Source organism: Eptesicus fuscus, chromosome 8 (assembly GCF_027574615.1).
Source record: "Eptesicus fuscus isolate TK198812 chromosome 8, DD_ASM_mEF_20220401, whole genome shotgun sequence".
Classification (NCBI taxonomy): Eukaryota; Metazoa; Chordata; class Mammalia; order Chiroptera; family Vespertilionidae; genus Eptesicus; species Eptesicus fuscus.
This window is the reverse complement of record NC_072480.1, coordinates 17,736,584-17,758,500: the sequence shown is the minus strand read 5'-3', so window position 1 is coordinate 17,758,500 and position 21,917 is coordinate 17,736,584. Positions and strand designations below refer to the sequence as shown.

Below are 21,917 nucleotides of genomic sequence, written 5' to 3'. Positions count from 1 at the left end.
TCACTTTTAATTAGGCATTTTTGTGTTCAGATCATCCTATGTGGTTCCTTTATGTCTTTGAGTTTGGAAGGCCCACCATGCAGGCCTTCTCTGAGCTCCTTAAGTGTAGTATTGAAAGGGTTAACTGGAAACACAGGCAGATAGGGCAGGGGGCCAACAGGAAACAAAGCCAGGTGGGACGTAGGCAGGGGCAGACAGGCAGTTTGAGCAGCCGAATCACAAAAACCAACCAAGCAGAAATAGTCAAGTGTTTTTGGACTCAAAGCGGGAGGCCTGGGAAAACAAGGGAGGGCCGGCAGTCACAAGGTGTACGAGCTTAGAAACAGAGAAAGTTCAGCACAGGGACAGAGAAAGAACACAGAAACAGGGAAAGTTCAGCACAGGAACAGAGAAAGAACACAGAAACAGGGAAAGTTCAGCACAGGAACAGAGGAAGAACACAGAAACAGGGAAAGTTCAGCACAGGAACAGAGAAAGAACACAGAAACAGGGAAAGTTCAGCACAGGAACAGAGAAAGAACACAGAAACGGAACGTTCAGGTCCCTTGCTGGGCAAGAACAATTGAGGGAATGAATCAGGTGACAAACAGGTAGATATAGAAGCAGGCTTGTAGCAAATATATATCCCTGGACTGTAAGACATTAGGGGGGCAGCCCATTATTGGTCCCCCCCTCCCCATGCGGGGAGTCTGAATCTGCTTGTAATAAATTTTCCACACTTTTGCTTAAATCTTCTGGTCCTTGGAGCTCATTCTTTGGCATTGTGAAACACTACCGGGGAAAAAAAACCTCAGCTCACCGTTCCAGTTATCAGTATGTGGCCCCTTTTTTTGTCCAGAACCTTATGGTATCGGATTTTAAACTGGAGGTTTCAGTACGAACTCATGATTTAAAACTATATATAGGTGAATGGTATACTATTTACTGTTTCATATCTATATCTATATCTATATGAATATATATGAGGAACTAGGGTGTCTCTCCCTAGGGCAGAGAAAACACAATGAGAGCCAGCAGATCTTGTGTAAGAAAATAAGAAAGTACTCCACTGGCCAAACATGGGCAATTTGAACATCCAAAATAATGACGGTATTCTGTTATGATAGCCGAATTAAAAAGAATCTAGAAGTCCATACTGTTATTCAAAGAGAAGGAAGAGGGGGAGGGAGTTGTGAAGGAGAGGAGAAGGGGGAAAAAGAGAGAAAAGGAGAAAAAGGGGGAGGGTACACTTCTTTAGACAGGAAAGACTGCTAATAAACATAGAAGAAATAATAAAATTAGAAAATTACTTTATAACCAGTGCCATGTGTTATATGTGCGATTACCCCACCTGGTTTCAGCCTATCACTTCAGACACTATCTGTTGCAGGGGGAGAGAGAGGTATCTTTGTGGAGAGATCTGCCAGACCAGACCTTGACCAAGTGATCAAACTTGGCATCATGGATAACGGGACAAAACGATGCTATGCTTCCTTATGAAAGTATACAACATCACCTTTAACTTTTATTATTAAAAAGTTTAACCTGGTCCTAGCCAGTTTGGCTCAGTGGATAGAGCATTGGCTTGGGGAGTGAAGGGTCCCGGGTTCAATTCTGGTCAAGGGCATGTGCCTCGGTTGTAGGCTCCTCCCCGACCCAAGCCCTGGTCGGGGCTCATGCAGGAGGCAACCAATTGATGTGTTTCTCTCACATTGATATTTCTCTCTGTCTTTCCCTCTCTCTTCCACTCTCTCTAAAAATCAATGGAAAAATATCCTCCGATGAGTATTAAAAAAAAAAGTTTAACCTGAATCTAATAATGAGGAGCCAATTTGATAAATACAAACTGACACAATTTATAAGACAATTGTTGCCGAAACCGGTTTGGCTCAGTGGATAGAGCTTCGGCCTGCGGACTCAAGGGTCCCAGGTTCGATTCCGGTCAGGGGCATGTACCTTGGTTGCAGGCACATCCCAAGTAGGGGGTGTGCAAGAGGCAGCTGATCTATGTTTCTCTCTCATCGATGTTTCTAACTCTCCATTCCTCTCCCTTCCTCTCTGTAAAAAATCAATAAAATATATTTTTAAAAAAAGACAGTTGTCCTGGACTTTTCAAATATGTCAAAGTTAGGAAATATATATTTTTTTAAATGAGAGTAGTGGCACTAGGATAGTAGACTAAAGGAGTTTACATAGAGAGGCATGAAATCAAATGTAACAAGTGACTTGGGTAGATCCTGAATTGCAAAAAAGTGTGTGTTTATGACATTTTAGAACAGCAAAGGAAATTTCAATGTGGATGATATACTGAATGATATGACTCAAATGGTATCAAGTTTCTTGCACATGATAATGGTGAGGTGTTTAGGGGGGAAGCAGTGTTGTTCACAACTTTCCAATGGTTCAGGAGAATAGAACATACATAGTAAGAGAGAACACAAATTTGTGACAGGCTAGCATTTAGTGGAGGGTATACTGTTCATAGGACTGTGCTTTCAACACTCAGTTGGTTTATAAATTTGGAAACTAAAAAGCTGGGTTAAAAAAGGGAAGTGCAAAAATTGGTGTAGCCACTATGGAAAACAGTATGAAGGCTCCTCAAAAAATTTAAAAATAGAACCACTCTATGAACCAGCAAGCTCACTTCTGGGTATTATCTGAAGAAATTAAAAAAAAAAGCCACCTAATTTCAAAGAATATATGCACCTCTATGTTCTTTGTAGCATTATTTACAAAAGCCAAGATAAGGAGACAACCTAAGTGTCCATCAATATCCAACGGATAAAAAAGAAGTGGTGCATATACACAATGGAATGTTACTGGGCCATAAAAATAAATGAAAGTTTACAATTTGTGACAACATGGATGAACCTGGATGGTATTATGCTAAGTGAAATAAGTCAGAAAAAGAAAGACAAATACCATATGATTTCACTTACATGTGTGCTGGGGCTGACCAGCAGACCCTGAACAATGGATGAATAGATTACTCTGACACACGTTTCTGTGAAAGAGAAGGCGAAGGGGTTTGTTTGGCTGTAGAAACCAAAAACAGCCCTGATTGCCTGCCTTGTTAGCTTGTTATTGTCACAACAGCTTGAACTAAAATTAACCTCTAGATACAATCAGCAGGGTAAGCATCTTTGAGAAAGTTCATGCTTCTACAAGGTCGGGTCTTAGAGACTAAACATGGAGATTCCAGCAAAACACCTGGGGGATTGGACCTGTTTGGAAAAGTCAAGGCAGGGGCTGCTGCCTTCAGCAAGGTGCCCCTAGAGGGCCCCGACCTTTCAGAGAATCCTCCTTACAGACATTCCAACCAAGTCCTGTGCTTCCCCACACATGTGGCATCTAAAAAACAAAAGAAAGGAACAAACAAACAGAAACAAACTCATAGATACAGAGAACTGATGGTTGCTTGATGGGAGGGGATTAGAGAGGATGGTGAAGTAGGTGAAGGGATTGAGTACATATTGGGGAGAACCAAGATGGTGGTGTAGGTAAAGGCTGAAACTGACAGCCTCTCACAACCACACCAAAATTATAAGTAAAATACAGAACAACCATCATTCAGAACCTGGCTGAATGGAGGTCCTACAATTAGAGAAGTAAAAAAGAAAGTACATGAAGACTGGTAGGAGGGAGTGGAGGTTCAGAATGGGCTGGTCTGACACCCAACTGTGGTGGTTTTTTAATTGGGAGGGATATCTCCAAGGCCGCTTGTGAGAAGCAGGGGTCCCAAGCCCCGCATCAGACCCCCAGCCCAGGGAAGAGAAGTCCTTGTAACTTAGGGCTTTAGAAACCTGTGGGGATTGTGGCTGAGTGACACAGAGGCTGCTGGAGATCCAGGCAGTTCCTCTTAAAGGGCTGGCACACAAACTTACACGGTCCTGCTTCCTCAGAGCTCTAATGACGAGTGGGGGCTCTGGGGGAGCCAGGACATATGGGGAGGAACTGAATAGTCTGGCACTGGTGCAAGAACTCAGGATCAGCTTTTTCCCAGATGAGGGGGGGAGGGTGCTCACAGGGGTTATTGTTCCTGTGCTGGGACCTCCCCCATCACAGAGCTGACTGGCAGCCATATATGAGTCTGCATCAACCTGGCCCACACTGTTCACTCCATCCTGTTGATTCCCTGAGACCCCACCCCATCCAATTTGCAGCCCTACTCAAGCTGTTTGCAGCAACTTTTCTATGTGAATGACCTGTCCTGGCTCAGGCCTCAGACTTTGCTTAATCTCTCAAACAAGCAATAGCTGGCATCAGCGTGCCCCAAATCTATTAATACAGGGCCTAAGACCTGGCACTAGCACCAGCCTGCCTTGCTTCACAGCTGGGCCTTGCATGGGCACTTCCTAGCCCAATACAAGTAGCAGCCATCTGCAGATCTCTCTGTAGCTCCTGCCAGGTGGCCCTACACAGTGGCTGACTTTGCACCTCCTGTGAGGCCCCAGAGCCAGTGCATATGGTGGACAGCTTCAGACCATGTCAGATTACAACTCTACACATCCAAAAATGACACACTCAAGGGGCAGACTCAGTGAGCATCAAAGCCCCATGAAGCAAGTTCTGCTCCATAGGGCATCTCCTGCACAGCAGCTCTCCCACTGTAGTCGCAGCTGGTCCTCACAGCCAATTGGCTGGAGGTCAACTCCTCCCAGTGATGCCAACAGCAATCAAGGCTCAACTACAACAAGACTGTGTACACAGCCCACACAGGGGCACATCTAGAGTGTCCTGCTCAGGTGACTAGGGAGGCTGAGCCACTGAGCCCTACAGGACATGTACTACACAAGGCTACTTTACCAATTCCAGTACACATAGCAGCTCTACCTAATACATAGAAACAAACACAGGGAAGCAACCAAAATGTGTTGATGAAGAAACATGTCACAGATGAAAGAACTGGAAGCAAGTAAACTACTACTGGATATAGAGTTCAAAATAATGGTTATAAGGTTACTCAAGGATCTGAATGAAAGCTTCAAGGGACTTAGTGAGACTTTCAAGAATCTTAATGATAATGTCAAAGACATGAAAAAGGACCAGTTAGAAATTAACCATGCTCTACCTGAAATAAAGAATAATTTACAGGAATTCAATAGTACAGTAGAGGATTCCGAGAATCAAATCAACAATTGGAATATGAGGAAGCAAAAAAATACCCAATCAGGAGAACAGAAAGAAAAAAGAATCCAAAAATATGAAGATAGTGTAAGGCAAACATGTCAAATTCATGGCCCGTGGGCTGCATGCAGCCCACAACGAATATTTTTGCGGCCCAGCCAATATAACGGTATGTAAGATACGTCGTAATAAAAATTTGTAACTTGAGAGAAACCAAGATGGCGGCATAGGTAAACACCTGAACTGCTGCCTCGCACAACAATTTCAAAACTACAACTAAAAGACAAAATGGACATCATCCAGAACCACAGGAAGGCTGGCTAAGTGGAAATTCTACAACTAGAAGGAAAGAGGAAAGCACACTGAGATTCACAGGAACTGCAGAAGGCAGAGGTATGGAGGTGCATGCGTGGAGAGGGCTGGCAACTGAGTACGTGGCTGGCTTTCTCAATCGGGAGGGAGACAAAAGCTCCCGACTGCTCTGAACTCCTGTTCTGGGTGAGACTCTGGGGACCCAGACTCATACGGGGAGAAACTGGACTGTCTGGAAGCGGACAGAACTTGAGGGCAGCTTTCTCTCAGAGGTGCTTGCAGTGATTACCACGGGACACTGAGACCCAGGGGACTCTTAGGGCAGGCCTGACAGGAAGCCATTGCTGTTTGCTCTGCCCTGAGACTCTGCCCAATCCAAGTTGAGCACAGAGGCTTTTGCATATGAATGACCTGGTCCTTTGAATTCTAAACTTACCTAACAAACTGCAGCTGAGTCAGTGAGACCCAGAACATCCAAAAGAAGGCCCAAGGCCCCACAGCAGCTTGTATTCCTTCATAGCTGGGCCTCATCTGGGCACCTCCAAAACCCAAACAAAGAAAAGAAATCTGCAGATCTCTCCATAGCTCCTGCTGGGTGGCCTCAGGCAGAGGCTAAATTAGCACCTCCTTGGAGACCCAAGAGCCAGTGTAGCCAGGGGTCAGAATGGGACCATTCAGATTACAACTCCTCAGATCCATAAGGGACACACTCAGGGGGCAGACTCAGTGAGCACCAAAGCCCCACTGAAGCAAGTCTTGTCTCATAAGGGTGTCTCCAGCACAGAAGTTCTCCCATCATAGACACAGCTGATCCTCACAGCCAATTGGCCTGGAGGTCAATTCCTCCCAGTGATACCAACAACAATCAAGGCTTAACTACAACAAGACTGTGCACACAGCCCACAAAGGGGTACACCAAGAGTGTCCACTTCAGGTAAATGGGGAGGCTGAGCCACTGAGCCCTATAGGACACCTAGCACACAAAGCCACTCTATCAACTTAGGGAAGCAGCCAAAATGCGAAGACAAAGAAACAGGTCACAAATGAAAGAAATGGAGGAAAGCAAACGACTGGATATAGAGTTCAAAACCACGGTTATAAGGTTTTTAAAGAATTTTCTAGAACAGGCCAATAAATTTAGTGAGAACCTCGAGGATATGAAAAAGGACCAACTAGAAATTAAGCATACACTGACTGAAATAAAAAATAATATACAGAGATCCAACAGCAGACTAGAGGAACACAAGAATCAAGTCAAAGATTTGAAATACAAAGAAGCAAAAAACACCCAACCGGAAAAGCAAAAAGAAAAAAGAATCCAAAAATATGAAGATAGTGTAAGGAGCCTCTGGCACAACTTCAAGCGTACCAACATCCGAATTATGGGAGTGCCAGAAGAAGAGAGAGAGCAAGATACTGAAAACCTATTTGAAGAAATAATGACAGAAAACTTCCCCCACCTGGTTAAAGAAATAGACTTACAAGTCCAGGAAGTGCACAGAACCCCAAACAAGAGGAATCCAAAGAGGACCACACCAAGACACATCATAATTAAAATGCCAAGGGCAAAAGACAAAGAGAGAATCTTACAAGCAGCAAGAGAAAAAGAGTTAGTTATGTACAAGGGAGCACCCATATGATTGTCAGCTGATTTCTCAGCAGAAACTATGCAGGCCAGAAGGGAGTGGCAAGAAATATTCAAAGTGATGAATAGCAAGAACCTACAACCAAGATTACCCAGCAAAGCTATCATTCAGAATTGAAGGTCAGATAAAGAGCTTCACAGATAAGAAAAAGCTAAAGGAGTTCATCACCACCAAACCAGAATTATATGAAATGCTGAAAGGTACTCTTTAAGAAGAGGAAGAAGACAAAGGTAAAGATAAAAATTATGAACAACAAATACATATCTATCAACAAGTGAATCTAAAAATCAAATGAATAAAAAATCTGATGAACAGAATAAACTGGTGAATGTAATAGAATCAGGGGCATGGAAAGGGAGTGGACTGACAATTCTCGGGGGGAAAAGGGTGTGGGGGGTGCGGGAAGAGACTGGACAAAAATCGTACACCTATGGATGAGGACAGTGTGGGGGAGGTAAGGGCAGAGGGCGGGGTGGTAACCGGGTGGAGGGGAGCTATGGAGGGAAAAAAGAGGAACAATTGTAATAATCTGAACAATAAAGATTTATTATTAAAAATGTTTGTAACTTAATTTTTACAATATCCTGCTATACATAATTATTAATAATGAACTACAACGTTCGCTAATGACTGATTATTATAATCATGTTGGATTCATTTCCCTTACATGCTTTACATGCAGGCACACCATTTCTCTCCACTAATATAGCAGTGAATATTTTAGCCGCCAAATTGCCATGTCATCAGCCTTGTACTGACTTGTTTGGTGTACACAACAGGAAATATTTCGCTTTCAGAGAACAAGAAAAATAGGTTTATTTGTGTTACACTTATTAATTTGTGCAGTTATTCAGTGTCTGGTAAGTTAATGTTTAAGAAAAATATTAATTTTTATTCAAATGTTCTATTATTTTATGTTAATGTTATTCATTTATTTCAACCCTTTGTATTCAGTGTGTCTCTTTTGAAATAAACCCACGCTTCTATGAAAATTGAAGCTTTTGTTTTTTAATGGCCCACATAAACTTACACCTTTCTTAGCCTTTGAGTTTGACATGCTTGGTGTAAGGAGCCTCTGGGACAACTTCAAGCCCACCAACATTCACATTATGGGGGTGCCAGAAGAGAAGAGAGAGAGCAAGATATTGAAAACCTATTTGAAGAAATTATGACAGAAAACTTTCTCTACCTGGCGAAAGAAATAGATTTACAAGTCCAGGAAGTGCAGAGAGTCCCAAACAAGAGGAACTCAAAGAGACCCACACCAAGACACATCATAATTAAAATGCCAAGGGCAAAAGACAAAGTGAAAATCTTAAAAACAGCAAGAGAAAAGCAGCTAGTTGCCTATGTACAAGGGAGCGTTGATAGGACTGTCAGCAGATTTCTCAACAGAAACTTTGCAGGCCAGAAGGGAGTGGCAAGAAATATTCAAAGTGATGAATGGCAAGAACCTACAACCAAGATTACTCTACCCAGCAAAGCTATCATTCAGAATTGAAGGTCAGACAAAGAGCTTCACTGACAAGAAAAAGCTAATGGAATTTCTCACCACCAAACCAGTATTTCATGAAATGTTGAAGGATATTCTTGAAGAAGAGGAAGAATGAGAAGAAGAAGGAGGAGGAGGAGGAGGAGGAAGAGAAGGAGGAGGAGGAGGAGGAGGAGGAGAAGAAAATATGAACAATAAAATGGCAGTAAATACATATCTATCAACAATTGAATCTAAAAATAAAAATAGCCCTAACCGGTTTGGCTCAGTGGATAGAGCGTCCGCCTGCGGACTCAAGGGTCCCAGGTTTGATTCTGGTCAAGGGCATGTACCTTGGTTTCCGGCACATCCCCAGTGGGGAGTGTGCAGGATGCAGCTGATCGATGTTTCTCTCTCATTGATGTTTCTAACGCTCTATCCTTCTCCCTTCCTCTCTGTAAAAAATCCAATAAAATATATTTCAAAAATAAAAATAAAGAAAAAGAAATCTAATGAACAAAATAAACTGATAAATAAAATGGAATCAGAAATATGGGAACATGGAACAGACTGAGGAATCTCAGAGGGAAGGGTGGAGGGGGTTGCAGGAAGAGATTAACATCACCTATGGACACAGACAATAGGGTGTGAATGCCTGGTGTGGGGTGGGAACCAGGTGGAGGGGGGCAATGGGAGGAAGGAAGGGGAACATGTGGAATATTCTCAAGAATAAAGATTAAAAAAGTACAGATTGGTAGTTACAAAATAGTCACGAGAATGTAAAGTACAGCATAAGGATTATAGTGAATAATCTATACTAATAAAAGGATAATATGCTAATTAGACTGGGAGACCTTCCGGACATTCTTCTGGACAAATCCATGGTGGCGGGACCAAGGTAGAGGTGGTTAGAGGCCAAGAGGGGAGGGCAGTTGTAGGTGATCAGGCCAGGATGGGACGGCAGTTGTGGGTGATCAGGCCAGTGGGGGGGGGGGCAGTTGAGGGTGAGCAGACCAGCAGGGGGGCAAGCAGGCTGTCAGTGGGGGTCAGCTGGGGGTGATCAGGACAGCGGGCAGGGCAGTTTGGGATGAGCAGGCCAGCAGGGAGGGAAGAGGGAGGTAAGCAGGCTGGCAGGGGAGTCAGTTGGGGGTGAGCAGGCTGGCAGGCAGAATAGTTAGGGGCAATCAGGCAGGCAGGCAGGTGAGCTGTTAGGAGCCAGAAGTCCCAGATTGCGAGAGGGATGTCCGACTGCTGGATTAGGCCAATCCCTATAAACTGGCAGTAGGACATCCTTCGAGGAGTCCCACATTGGAGAGCGTGCAGGATGGGCTGAGTGACACTCCCCATGCATGAATTTCATGCACCAGGCCACTAGTATTGTAATAACTGCCCTGTGTCAGGTGGGTACTAGACTTATGGGGGATCATTTCATAAGTTATATACATGTCTAACCATCTGAAACTAATGTAATATTAAATGTCAACTATTAAAAAAAAGGCGACAGATTCATGCAATCTGAAGAGAAACCAGATCGCAAAAAAAAGTGCAAGTTTACTACTTTCGATTGGGAGGTTCAGCGGACAGAAGGAATCAGCACCCTGAGAAGGCTGCTTGCTTTCGTGTCTCTCCCCACATTCCCCAAGTTCCTCTTTCCACGTAGGCGGAGCTCAGAGGCCTCCGGAGGCGCCCCAGTCTGGCCGCACGCAGTTCTCACTCTGGCCGGTGCAGCGTCCGCTGCGGCTTGGGGCTGGATCCGGTGGGCGGGGCGGGGCGGGGCAGTGTCTAGAGCGGCCAATGGGAACCAAGGGAGCTTGTGGGCGGGGCCTGGGGGGCTGCGCGCGGGCTTCTGGGCCGCCCCCTGTGCTCGGCCGCATTCCCTTCAGCTTCCGGGCAGCCGCTGGCTCCTGCCACCTGGTGAGGCCCTGGGTGGCTGGTGCGCCGGGCCGCCGCCGCTGGTAAGTTCCTGGCCGCAGCGCAGGCTCCGGTCTCCCCTCCTCGGCCCGGCCCCTTTCCCGCGGCGCCGGGCACCTGCTGGCGCTGCTCTTCGGGACGGCCGGGGCTCGGGGCCGGGGCTCGGGGTTGTGGTTGGGACTGCGGTTCCGGAGAGCCGGCGCCGTCTCTGCCTTGCGGTGCGCGTGCAGGTCCGGTTCGGTTCGGTGGGGCGCGAGGTTCAGGAGTCCGGCCCCGCTGCTCTGGCTGCCGCCGCTCGCGGTCGGGAGGGTTCCCCGGGAGTGCGGAGCGCCGGCTCCCCGCCTCATCACTCGGCGGCGTGGGGTGACTTCAGTGCCCGCGTCGCTGAGCTCCAGGTGTGAGGGCCGTAGCATCGCCGGCCCCCGCAGTGTGTTTCGCCGCCGCGGCGTCCCTCCCACTCGTGCTTCCTTCAGGGCGCGCAGCCGGCGCCGGCGGCCTCTGCTCCGGGAAAGGGCGCGCTGCGCTGAATTGCCCCGCGACAGGCCAGGTGGCTTGATGTTCGCAAGGGCCGGTCGAATTAATTTGCTTGGGAAGTTAACGTAGCTCTGGGTTTTAGCGTCTTTCTAGGTGTAAGTAATTTAATGTAAAGCAGGTGCCATGATCAGCATTGCTGTTCCTGCGCAAGAATAGCAAAACAGTGTTGCGACTGCCGGCACATTCTAGATTCATCCTCATCAAGTAGTGAGAAAAGTGGAAAGAAAAGTGGTCTTTGCTTTGTGGCTGCCACGTCTTGTGGCCATGGGATCAGGTAACCCATGTGAAATGATATGTAGTTTTTATTTATTGGGGTGACCTGAAACACATAGGTTTCAGGTGTGGGTTTCTGTGTTACAAGATCTGTATATTGCACTGTGTGCCCACCACCCGAAGTCAAATGAGATAGTTTCTACCATTCTTTTCAAATCTCACATTTATAAGTCTGTGATGAGCTTATTTTTCGTCCTATACCCTTAAAAAGAATGGGAAATAGGAAAAGTTCATGCAAGACGGGGAATAAAGGTTTATAAACGCACTGAACTTTCAAGACTGTGATTACAATTTAGGACTGCAGAATGAACAGGGAACACAAATAAAATAGAAAAAAACTTATCCAGAATTAATAATGTTAGAGAAACTTGGGAAGCTTTCAGAAGTCCCAGTAGCAATTACTGTATTTAATTACCTCTCTTTGCAGCTGTACAGATATGGTGAGGAGAAAAATAAGTGCTAAGTAAGAAAAAAACATAATTCAGAGGATATGTAACAGCATATTTCTTAAGTGTGGGGAGAATCCTTTGGAATTCATAATTTGTATAGACATTTGCACTCAGGAAACACTTTTTAAAAGAATTTTGTATTCCTTATTTTAGAGAGGAAGGGAGTGGGAGAGAGAAATAGAAACATCAATGATGAGAGAGAATCATTGATCCGCTGCCTCCTGCAAGTCCCCTACTGGGGATTGAGTCCTCAACCCGGGCATGTGCCCTTGGCAGGAATCGAACCAGGGACCCTTTAGTCCACAGGCTGAAGCTCTATCCACTGAGCAAACCGGCTAGAGCCAGGAAACACTTAAAAAAAAAAAAAGGTTTTGTATTACTCCTGCAAGAAAATAATACATTTATTCTGAATATTCAGAATTCCCTACCCTCCCACTGGCCAATATTTTTAAACAGCCTTTGGAAAATAGCATTGGCTTTGTAGTAAATAGAAGAAAGCTTATGCGTTCTTTTGGAGACCTTAGTTTGAGGATTTGTAGTTGTGTGACTAGGGAAAGTCACATTTCCTCTCTGAGACTATTTCAATTGTGAAATGTGGCTAGTGATACCTGTTTCATCGAGTTGTGATAATTACATAAAATCCTTTCAGTGGAAAACGTACAGCAATGCCTGACATATCAAATAGTCAATAATGGCATCTACTGTTGTTAGTATTGTGTTCAGAAGGCAGTAAAGAGAAGTGGTCTCTGGCTGTTAACTCGGGCTAAAGGGTGTCCCTAAAGAGAAATGCAAAGGGGAGAGTGAGCGACAGCCACCTCTATCTGTACCTGACACTGGAATTTTTACCAAGTTGTAATCCCTTCCCTGAATCTCAGGCTGAGATGCGCCCAAACCCTAGTGATTGCTAAGGACACATCAGTCTCTCTGATTGTGTTGGCCTGTCAGTCATGGCACTTCATTAGGATTGTGATTTTCCCGAACAATTATGCTAGGAAGTTCAGGAATATGTGTGAGGAAGAAACCCTCCAAAGAGAACTCAAAGACAAAGAATTGGTTTTGTTTACCGAACAGAGATTTCAGCCTAAGATAAGCCCTGTTGCAGCTGGCTGTGGTCAGTAGAGCTTACTGAATATTCCAGTCTTTGCTAGAACCTTTTCTTGTTTGGATGTTTGACTAACTACTGATGTTCTCTGGTTGTTATTTAAGCCAAATTCTTAACAAACATTAACTTGGGAAAGCACAGTAGTCTTTTTTTTAAATTTCTTTATTGATTAAGATATTACATATGTGTCCTCATCCCTCCATTAATCACCCAACCCCCCCACCCCCCATTCATGCCCTCACCCCCCTTGTGTTCATGTCCATTGGTTAGGCTTATATTCATGCATATATGTCCTTTGGTTGATCTCTCCTCCTTTCCCCCACCCTCCCCTACCTTCCCTCTGAGGTCTGGCAGTCTGATTGATGCTTCTCTGTCTCTGGATCTGTCCCTGTTCATCAGTTTATGTTGTTCATTATATTCCACAAATGAGTGAGATCATGTGATATTTATCTTTCTCTGATTGGCTTATTTCACTTAGCATAATGCTCTCCAGTTCCATCCATGCTGTTGCAAATGGTAACTCCTTCTTTTTTTACAGCAGCGTAGTATTCCAGTGTGTAGATGTACCACAGTTTTTTAATCCACTCATCTGCTGATGGGCACTTAGGCTGTTTCCAAATCTTAGCTATGGTGAATTGTGCTGCTATGAACATAGGGGTGCATATATCCTTTCTGATTCGTGTTTCTAGTTTCTTGGGATATATTCCTAGAAGTGGGATTGCAGGGTCAAATGGGAGTTCCATTTTTAGTTTTTTGAGGAAACTCCATACTGTTCTCCACAGTGGCTGCACCAGTCTGCATTCCCACCAGCAGTGCACAAGGGTTCCTTTTTCTCCGCATCCTCGCTAACACTTGTCATTTGTTGATCTGTTGATGATAGCCATTCTCACAGGTGTGAGATGGTACCGCATTGTTGTTTTGATTTGCATCTCTCGGATAATTAGTGACTTTGAGCATGTTTTCATGTGTCTCTTAGCCTTCCTTCTGTCCTCCTTCAAAAAGTGTCTATTTAGGTCCATTGCCCATTTTTTGATTGGATTGTTTATCTTCCTTTTGTTAAGTTGTATGAATTCCCTGTAAATGTTGGAGATTAAACCCTTATCGGTGATGTCATTGGCAAATATGTTCTCCAGCACAGTAGTCTTAACTGCTCATGGATCTAGTCTGTCTTAGCATTCAGAAAGGAAAGGAGAACCCAAAAGGTTTTCCCCCTCCCTTCCTAGTTAATTTTTAAAAATTGTAATTGAACAGGAAGTATTTTCTTACAGTTTAACTCGGGATGCACATCATTTGTGGAAGACATGATTGTTGTGGTGATACATCTGAATAGGAACTAATGGGTGGGTGCACCATCCCACGTGATTTAAAACCATGGGGAGGCAGCTCCACAACAATTTGAGCTCTAATTATTTACAGATGAGAATAACTCAGAAACTCTGGGTTGTAATCTAACTAAAACTTAATATAAAAACCAACAGAAGCCAAACCTCATTAAAACTAAACTAGCAAAACAAAAAGTAGTGGCAGGAAACCAGGAAGTTAATCAGGTAGATGGCATGAGGTCATATGACAAAGTTGCCTTTAAAAAATGTTTTGTTTTTAAGTTAGAAGTTAGTATAATCCCATTTCCCATAAATTTTTGCTGACATTTTAGAGGGTATCTTTTGTGTATATATGTGTGTTTATGTCCATATAAATGGCATAGACACACATACTATATTCATTGTAGAAAAAAACCATTAATAAGATGAATAAAAATAATGAACTAATTATAGCCGATTTGGCTCAGCGTCAGCCTGTGGACTGAAGGGTCCCAGGTTCGCTTTTGGTCAAGGGCACATGCCCAGGTTGCAGGCTCAGTCCCCAGTAGGGGCCTGTCAATGATTCTCATCATTGATTATGCCCCTCCCCTCCTCCTCCCCTCCCCCTCTTCTCTCTACCCCTCCTCCCTCTCCCTCTCCCCTCTCCCTCTTTCTCCCCCCTCCTCCCTCTTCCCATCTCCCTTCTTCCCTCCTCTCCCCCTTCCCCTCCTCCTCCCTTTCCCTCTCTGAAATATATATAATATATATATTAGAGGCTCGGTGCACAAAATTTGTGCACTCAGGGGGGTCCCTCAGCCCAGCCTGCACCCTCTCGCAGTCCGAGAGCCTCAGTCGAACATCCTTAGCACTTCTGCGGAGGCGGGAGAGGCTCCCGCCACTGCCGCGGTGCTCGCCAGCCATGAGCCTGGCTTCTGACTGAGCGGTGCTCCCCCTGTGGGAGTGTACTGACCACCAGGGGCAGCTCTTGCATTGAGTGCCTGCCCCCTGGTGGTTAGTGTGCGTCATAGTGACTGGTCGTTCTGCTGTTTGGTCGATTTGCATATTAGCCTTTTATGCCTGTGGGATCAGGCCGAAACCGGCTCTCTGACATCCCCTGAGGGGTCTTGGATTGTGAGAGGGCACAGGCCAGGATGAGGGACCCCACTGGTGCACAACCAGGGCCGGGGAGGGATGCAGGAGGTTGGCCAGCTGGGGAGGGACCGTGGGAGGGCTCCAGGGCATGTCCGGCCCGTCTCGCTCAGTCCCAATTGGCTGGACCCCAGCAGCAAGCTAACCTACTGGTTGGAGCATCTGCCCCTGGTGGTCAGTGCACATCATAGCGACTGGTTGACCGGTTGACTCTCTGCCCCCTGGTGGTCAGTGCACGTCATAGTGAGTGGTTGAACGGCCTTAGCATATCATTAGCATATTATGCTTTGATTGGTTGAATGGACAACCCGACACTTAGCATATTAGGCTTTTAGTATATAGGATAGGATATAAAAAGAGAATGAACTATATTGTTATCTTCGAGGATTAAATACTCAAAACAGGAATTTAAGTGATAAGTATTCCAATGTCTGAGTTGGCTATAATATATTTAACCCACTGATTTTCAGTAACAACACACATGGTTGGAATGTTCCTGAGATCCTCATTCTGTTGATGGGGTCCTGGTGTCTGCATTTTTAAGAAGCTTTGAAACCAGGTTAGGAACTACTGATAAGGAATCCTCTATGTTCCACACAGATCCTTGATGTATATGCAGTATCACGCTAAGAAAATAATCATATGGAGGTTAGGGAAGGGGGATAATGAGGAGCAACTGCTTAATAGTTATCTTGTGGAATGATGAAATTTTTTGGAACTGGATAAAGGTAGTGGTTGCACAACATTTTGAATGTAATAAGTGCCATTGAAGTGTTTGCTAAGGTGGTTTATTTTATAGTATGTGGCTTTCATCTCAGGAAAAGTACCCTGAAAAAAAGAATCATATGAACACTATCTTTGTTGTTGTGTTAGAAAATAAATTATCCCTGTTTAAATTGATTACCTTCTGACTATTGTATTTTTTCTTAGGCTTTTCTCTTGAATTAAGCACATTTGTGTTTATAAGATGCATCTTATCAGTAGTACCTTTAGAAGCCTAGTAATATTTTCTCCTTAATTAAAACGCCATCACTCCTTTATGATCGTGTACAGCCTCAGGTGGCAGCAGAAAGAATCCTGCACTTGGAAGCAAAACTCTTGGAATTGGAAGCCCAGCTCTGTCCCCGTCAGCTGAGACTTACCTTCCTGGTCTCTTTTTCGGTCCTCCTATCCCAAACTTGTTGGGGGAATCCACTAAAATTTATACTGAACTTCCATATGTCATTGTTATGTAGTTACTAGAAGCCCGATGCACGAAGATTCGTGCTAGAATGGGCTTTCCTTTCCCTGGCTGCTGGCACCGCCTTTCCACTCCGGCCTAGCCCCTTTCTGCTCTGGCCCTGCCTTCCCACACTGCCCAGAGGCCCTGAGAGACCGGGGGTGGGGCAGAACGCCTCTGTCACTCGGCGCCTGTGTATGCAAATTAACTACCATCTTTGTTGGGTTAATTTGCATATCACTCCTGATTGGCTGGTGGCGTAGCGGAGGTACGGTCAATTTACATGTTTGTCTATTATTAGGTAAGATCCTTTTTAATTGATTTTTGAGAGAGAAGCATCAATTGGTTATTCCACTTATTTATGTATTCATTGGTTGTTTCTTGTATGTGTCCTGATAGGGGATCGAACCCACAACTTTGGAATATGAGGACAACCTGTAATCAACTGAGCTACCTGGCCAGAGCCTGTAGTTATCATTTTGTTTTTTAACTTGGAGTCAGCAAAATCCAACAATGGGTTAAGGAAGGTACTACTGGATAGTAAATGAATTATTGGACAGTCTGTAACTTACAGTGTTAATCATTATATTAGTTATGAATTTATTAAGGCTAAGTACAGATATTATTAAATGTTTTCAAGGATAATAGGGAGATGAACTTTCAAAGACGTGGCTTGTTCTTAGTACTGAAATACATAAAGCATATGATGCTTTTCTAGTTCCATGCTTAGGAAGTGTCTGCCTAATTCATTTGTAACCATTCTGAATTTGCTTAATGTCCATAAATGAGGAATAGCTATTGGTAGATCTAGTTAGAGTCCCCTTTGGGTTCCTTGTGTTTTCTCTTGGTTTAAGGAAGCTACTTGACTTTGTCGAGAACTGACAATCTTGTCGACAGTGACTAATGGTAGGCTTCTCCTGGGAAATGTGGACTTGGGAAATTCCTAAAACATTCGAAGTAGAAACATTGGGCATATTGCTTGCCAGTAATGACTCTAGTAAGTAGTTTTATTTTAAACCAGCAATAATGATTTTCGATAGTATATACACAAAAGTGTGTTAACTTGCATGTATTTCCAGTTAATAGACATGAGGCCATATTTGCCAACTTCATTTATAAAACTACAGAACATACAATGAATGTGACAGGCATGTGAATATATGTCTCAGAGCACCAGGACCTATTACAGGAAAGGAGGATGGAAGTCAGTGTTTGTTTAGTGTCTTTTGTGCTAGTTTTTTTTTAAAAAAATGTTAATTCCCACAATAGGTCTGAAAACTAGATATTTTACTTAGCTTAGTGAATAAAATTTTGGCCCTACCCCTAATAGGTTTTGTTGGCTGCTGTGATGATGATGATGATGATGATGTTGTTGTTACTGAAGAAAAAACACAGAGGTTAACAGGAACTTGCCTTGAAAGGAAGTGGTGAGGCTCTGACCCCAGAGTCTGCCTCTTCCCTTCACACCAAGCTGCCTCCCGTCTATTACATACTATGGGTAAGAGAAGAGAGCTGACAGTGTAAACTAGAAGTATATTTTGGTACTTTTAAGTAATTGTCATTTTACCTTGTGACACTGAACTGCAGCACTTTTTTTCTCCTCCAGTGCACCTGAGGGACTTCTCACTAAGACAGTGACAAATAGAAAATACAGAAGAACAGAAAATAGACTACCCAGAAAGTAGTATAATAGCCTCCATTATACTACACTGAATACATATACACATATCAAGATATCAGTATATCGGGTTACTAAGGCCTGAATGAGAATTAGGCAACTGATAAAGTGAGAATAGTAGTTGCTGATTTGGAGTTTAATAGATAGGGGTGCTTTGCCTTATTGAGGCAAGGTTCCTATCACAGACTCGTTGGGAATTGTTGCAGGAGAGTTTCAGTGATAACATCTGATAGCACTCTCCAAATCAAACATGAGTTTAAAGAAGAAACTGCCTATGTGAGAAATTCCAACTTTGAAACATCTTCCATTTGTTCCCAGGAAAGATCCTGTTGGAGGCTGTTCTTTGAATCAAAGGAGAAGGGACAGGAGTGAGCATGTCGGCCCTCAATTGGAAGCCCTTTGTGTATGGAGGGTTGGCCTCCATCACAGCTGAATGTGGTAAGGAGCCTATGGGCTGGAGTCGGGTCTATTCACCCGCTGTATGTGACGGTGATTTTAAAACCTAAGGTTGCAATTGGTGTTTGATGTGACTATAGTTCAAGCATAGAATATGAGATTATGACTATTAATCTCAGAATTCAAAATTTCCTACTTTTGGTATGCTTTTTTTAGACAAATAGTCATTTTGGCAACTATTGGCAGTTTAGAGTTCAAAGTTTAGTGGGGAGAAAGTTGAACCTGTTGAACAAACAGAAGTTTTATGAATCATTTTTGAATTACATCAGTCCCTATTTTCCTTGTATGTTTCCCTACTTTGCCCCCACCCTTAACACATTTGGCTGTAAAGAAGTTTGAGGAGCGCCTGGCTGGCGTGGCTCAGTGGTTGAGCATTGACCTATGAACCAGGAAATCATAGTTCGATTCCCGGTCAGGGCACATGCCCAGGTTGCGGGCTTGATCCCCTGTGTGGGGCCTTTAGGAGGCAGTCGATCGGTGATTCTCTCTCATCATTGATGCATCCCTCCCTCCCCCCCTCCCTCCCCCCTCCCTCCCTCCCTCCCTCCTTTTCTCCCTTTCTCCTTGAAATCAATAATAAAAAAAAAAAAAGGAGTTTGAGGAGCTCCAAGGCCTTCCTGAGCCAGATTCAATTTTCTGTCATTATGCCATCACTTTCTGAATATGCACATGATCCAGATCCTCTTTGTGACTTCTTCACATTAGTTGAGGTCCACATCAGGGCCTGTTTATTCCCTGGAATCATTCAATCAACAAATGTTTTTTTTTTTTGGCGGGGGGGCCTTCTGGTAAAAGCCAGAAGACCTGCTGGACAAATTTAAAAAAGAGCTGTAAGCATTCAGTCAACAAATATTGATTGAGCAGCTGCCGAGTGCCTGGTGCTGGGCTGGACACTTCATTTGCTTCCAGGGCTCAGTCACTGCTGTTCTGGGACGAAGGCTGCCCCTGAGGGTCCAGTGAGGACCAGTGCCCAGGGGTTGAGCTGCTCGTGCGGGTGGGCTCTCCCATTGACATAATACATCACATTTACTGAGTATGAGTTTCACATGTTTGGGTGAACTATCTGTTAGGCACTATATTAAACTTTTTACTCTAATAGATTTACTTTTAGACTATAGAACATAGAGTGAGAACTGCTTTGAAAATGAATTTATCTCTTCATTCATAATCCCAATTTTAGCCTTCACATATATAAAAAATAACTTATGTTTTATTTTCTTTATTTTTATTATTTTAATCCTCACCCAGGATGGATATAAGTATGTGTATGTGTGTGTGTGTGTGTGTGTGTGTGTGTGTGTATATTAATATTAGTATGATATGAATATGAATATATATATATATATATATATATATATATATATATATATATATATTAGTGGTCTGGTGCACGAAATGCACGGGGGTGAGGGGTGTCCCTCAGCCCGGCCTGCACCCTCTCCAATCTGGGACCCCTCTGGGGATGTCCAACTGCCGGTTTACACACAATACAATATACAGATGATATGTCATAAAATAGTACACCTTAAACTGTTATATTGTAAATCAGTGAGCTGAATAAAAGACATTGATCAGGCTGGGCGTCAGACATCCCTTTCACAATCAGGGACCGCTGGCTCCTAACCGCTCACCTGCCTGCCTGCCTGATTGCCTCTAACCGCTTCTGCCTGCCAGCCTGATTGCCCCCTAACCACTCCCCTGTTGGCCTGATTGATGCCTAACTGCTCCCCTGCTGGCCCGATCGCCCCCAACTACCCTCCTGCCAGCCTGATCGCCCCCAACTGCCTTCCCCTGCTGGCCTGATTGCCCACAACTGCTCTCCCCTGCCGGCCTGATTGCCCACAACTGCCCTTCCTTGCCATGACCTGCCTCCTCCGCCAGGACCTACCTCCTCCATGCGAGGCAGTGGAGAAGCTGGGACCGGCTTTCTCTGCACTGCGCAGAGCCGCGGGACCCCCAGGCCTCACTGCGCAGAGTGGCCACCGGGCCCCGCCTCCGCTGTGTACGCAGCCATCTTGTGGCAGCCACCTTGTGGCGGCCATTTTGTGATGACGTCGCGTGCGAGGGCACGAAGACCACCTAGGCTTTTATTAGTGTGTATATATATATATATGTATATATACATACATATACACACACACACACACACACACACACACACACACATATATATATATACACACACACACACATACACATACTATTTTTTTAAATTGATTTGAGAGAGGGAAACAGAAACAGAGAGAAACATCAATTGGTTGCCTACCAACTGGGGATTGAACCTGAAACCTAGGTATGTGCCCTCACTGGGAATCAAACCCTGCAGCTTTTTTGGTGTACTGAAGGATGCTCAACCAACTGAGTCACCCAGACAGCCAAAATGACATATTTAAAAATGGATTTTTTTGGTTATCTAAATAATTCCATCTGTCTACTTTTTAGCAATGTGGTTTCCTTAAATCCTATGTAGAATAAGATAGAACATAAATAAAAATGTTAAAAAAGGAAAATGCATCTATGCCTTAAAAAAAATCTTTTTGTTCCTATTTTTTAATAGAAAAAAGATTGCAAAGTATCTGTTTCTGTTTCTTAGTTTACATTATAGTCTAAATGTCTCTTTAGTAATATGTCACTATGTATCCTTTACTTAGTGAACTTTCTTTTCATTAAGTGAAAATATTTCTTTCTTTAAATTTTTAAGGTACATTTCCAATTGATTTAACCAAGACACGGCTCCAGATTCAAGGCCAGACGAATGATGCAAACTTTAAAGAAATTCGGTATCGAGGAATGTTACATGCATTAGTGAGGATAGGCAGGGAAGAAGGCCTGAAAGCTTTGTATTCTGGGTAAGTGACCTTTGTATGTTTATATTTTACTGTTGACCTTTCAAATGAAAATCTTTCAGACTAAGACCTCATAGAGAAAAAGTAAAAGTTTGAGTTTTATTTTTAAAAAGCAAGTAACATGCTAGGTTTTTCATTTATTATTATTTTTTTTAATTTTTATTGATTTCAGAGAGGAAGGGAGAGGGGGAGAGAGAGAGAAACATCAATGATGAGAATGATTGATCGGCTGCCTCCTGCATGCCCCCTGCTGGGGTTAGAGCCCACAATCCGGGCATGTGCCTTTGACTGGAATCTAACCTGGGAACCTTTGGTCCACAGGCTGACACTCTATCCACTGAGCCAAAGCAGCTAGGGCAGTACTTGAATTTTCTACACTTGTGGCCGAGAGGAGCACTGAAGGGTTCTGAGAAGAGGGACTTCGGTGATGAAGTTTCATCGTTAAAAAAATGCCTGCCTGCTGT

At 43.9% G+C, this 21,917-nt stretch overlaps 1 protein-coding gene and 1 non-coding gene across 5 annotated transcripts in view; one reads left to right on the top strand and one right to left on the bottom strand.

The window, feature by feature from the left end:
- The first annotated feature begins 10,418 nt into the window (after positions 1 to 10,418).
- Positions 10,419 to 21,917, top strand: part of SLC25A30 (solute carrier family 25 member 30) — a 48,671-nt gene continuing 37,172 nt past the window's right edge. For 3 of the 4 annotated variants that reach the window (XM_054719809.1, XM_054719808.1, XM_028151591.2), the window contains exons 1-3: positions 10,419 to 10,490; positions 18,470 to 18,589; positions 21,309 to 21,456. In XM_054719809.1, coding sequence (XP_054575784.1) covers positions 18,526 to 18,589; positions 21,309 to 21,456 — 212 coding nt within the window. In that variant the 5' untranslated portion in view covers positions 10,419 to 10,490; positions 18,470 to 18,525. The remainder of the gene's footprint in view (positions 10,491 to 18,469; positions 18,590 to 21,308; positions 21,457 to 21,917) is intronic. The other variant, XM_028151593.2, reaches the window with a different exon arrangement.
- LOC129150138 (U7 small nuclear RNA) lies at positions 19,384 to 19,447 on the bottom strand. Its single transcript, XR_008556870.1, has one exon. It is a non-coding gene; the product is annotated as a U7 small nuclear RNA (small nuclear RNA).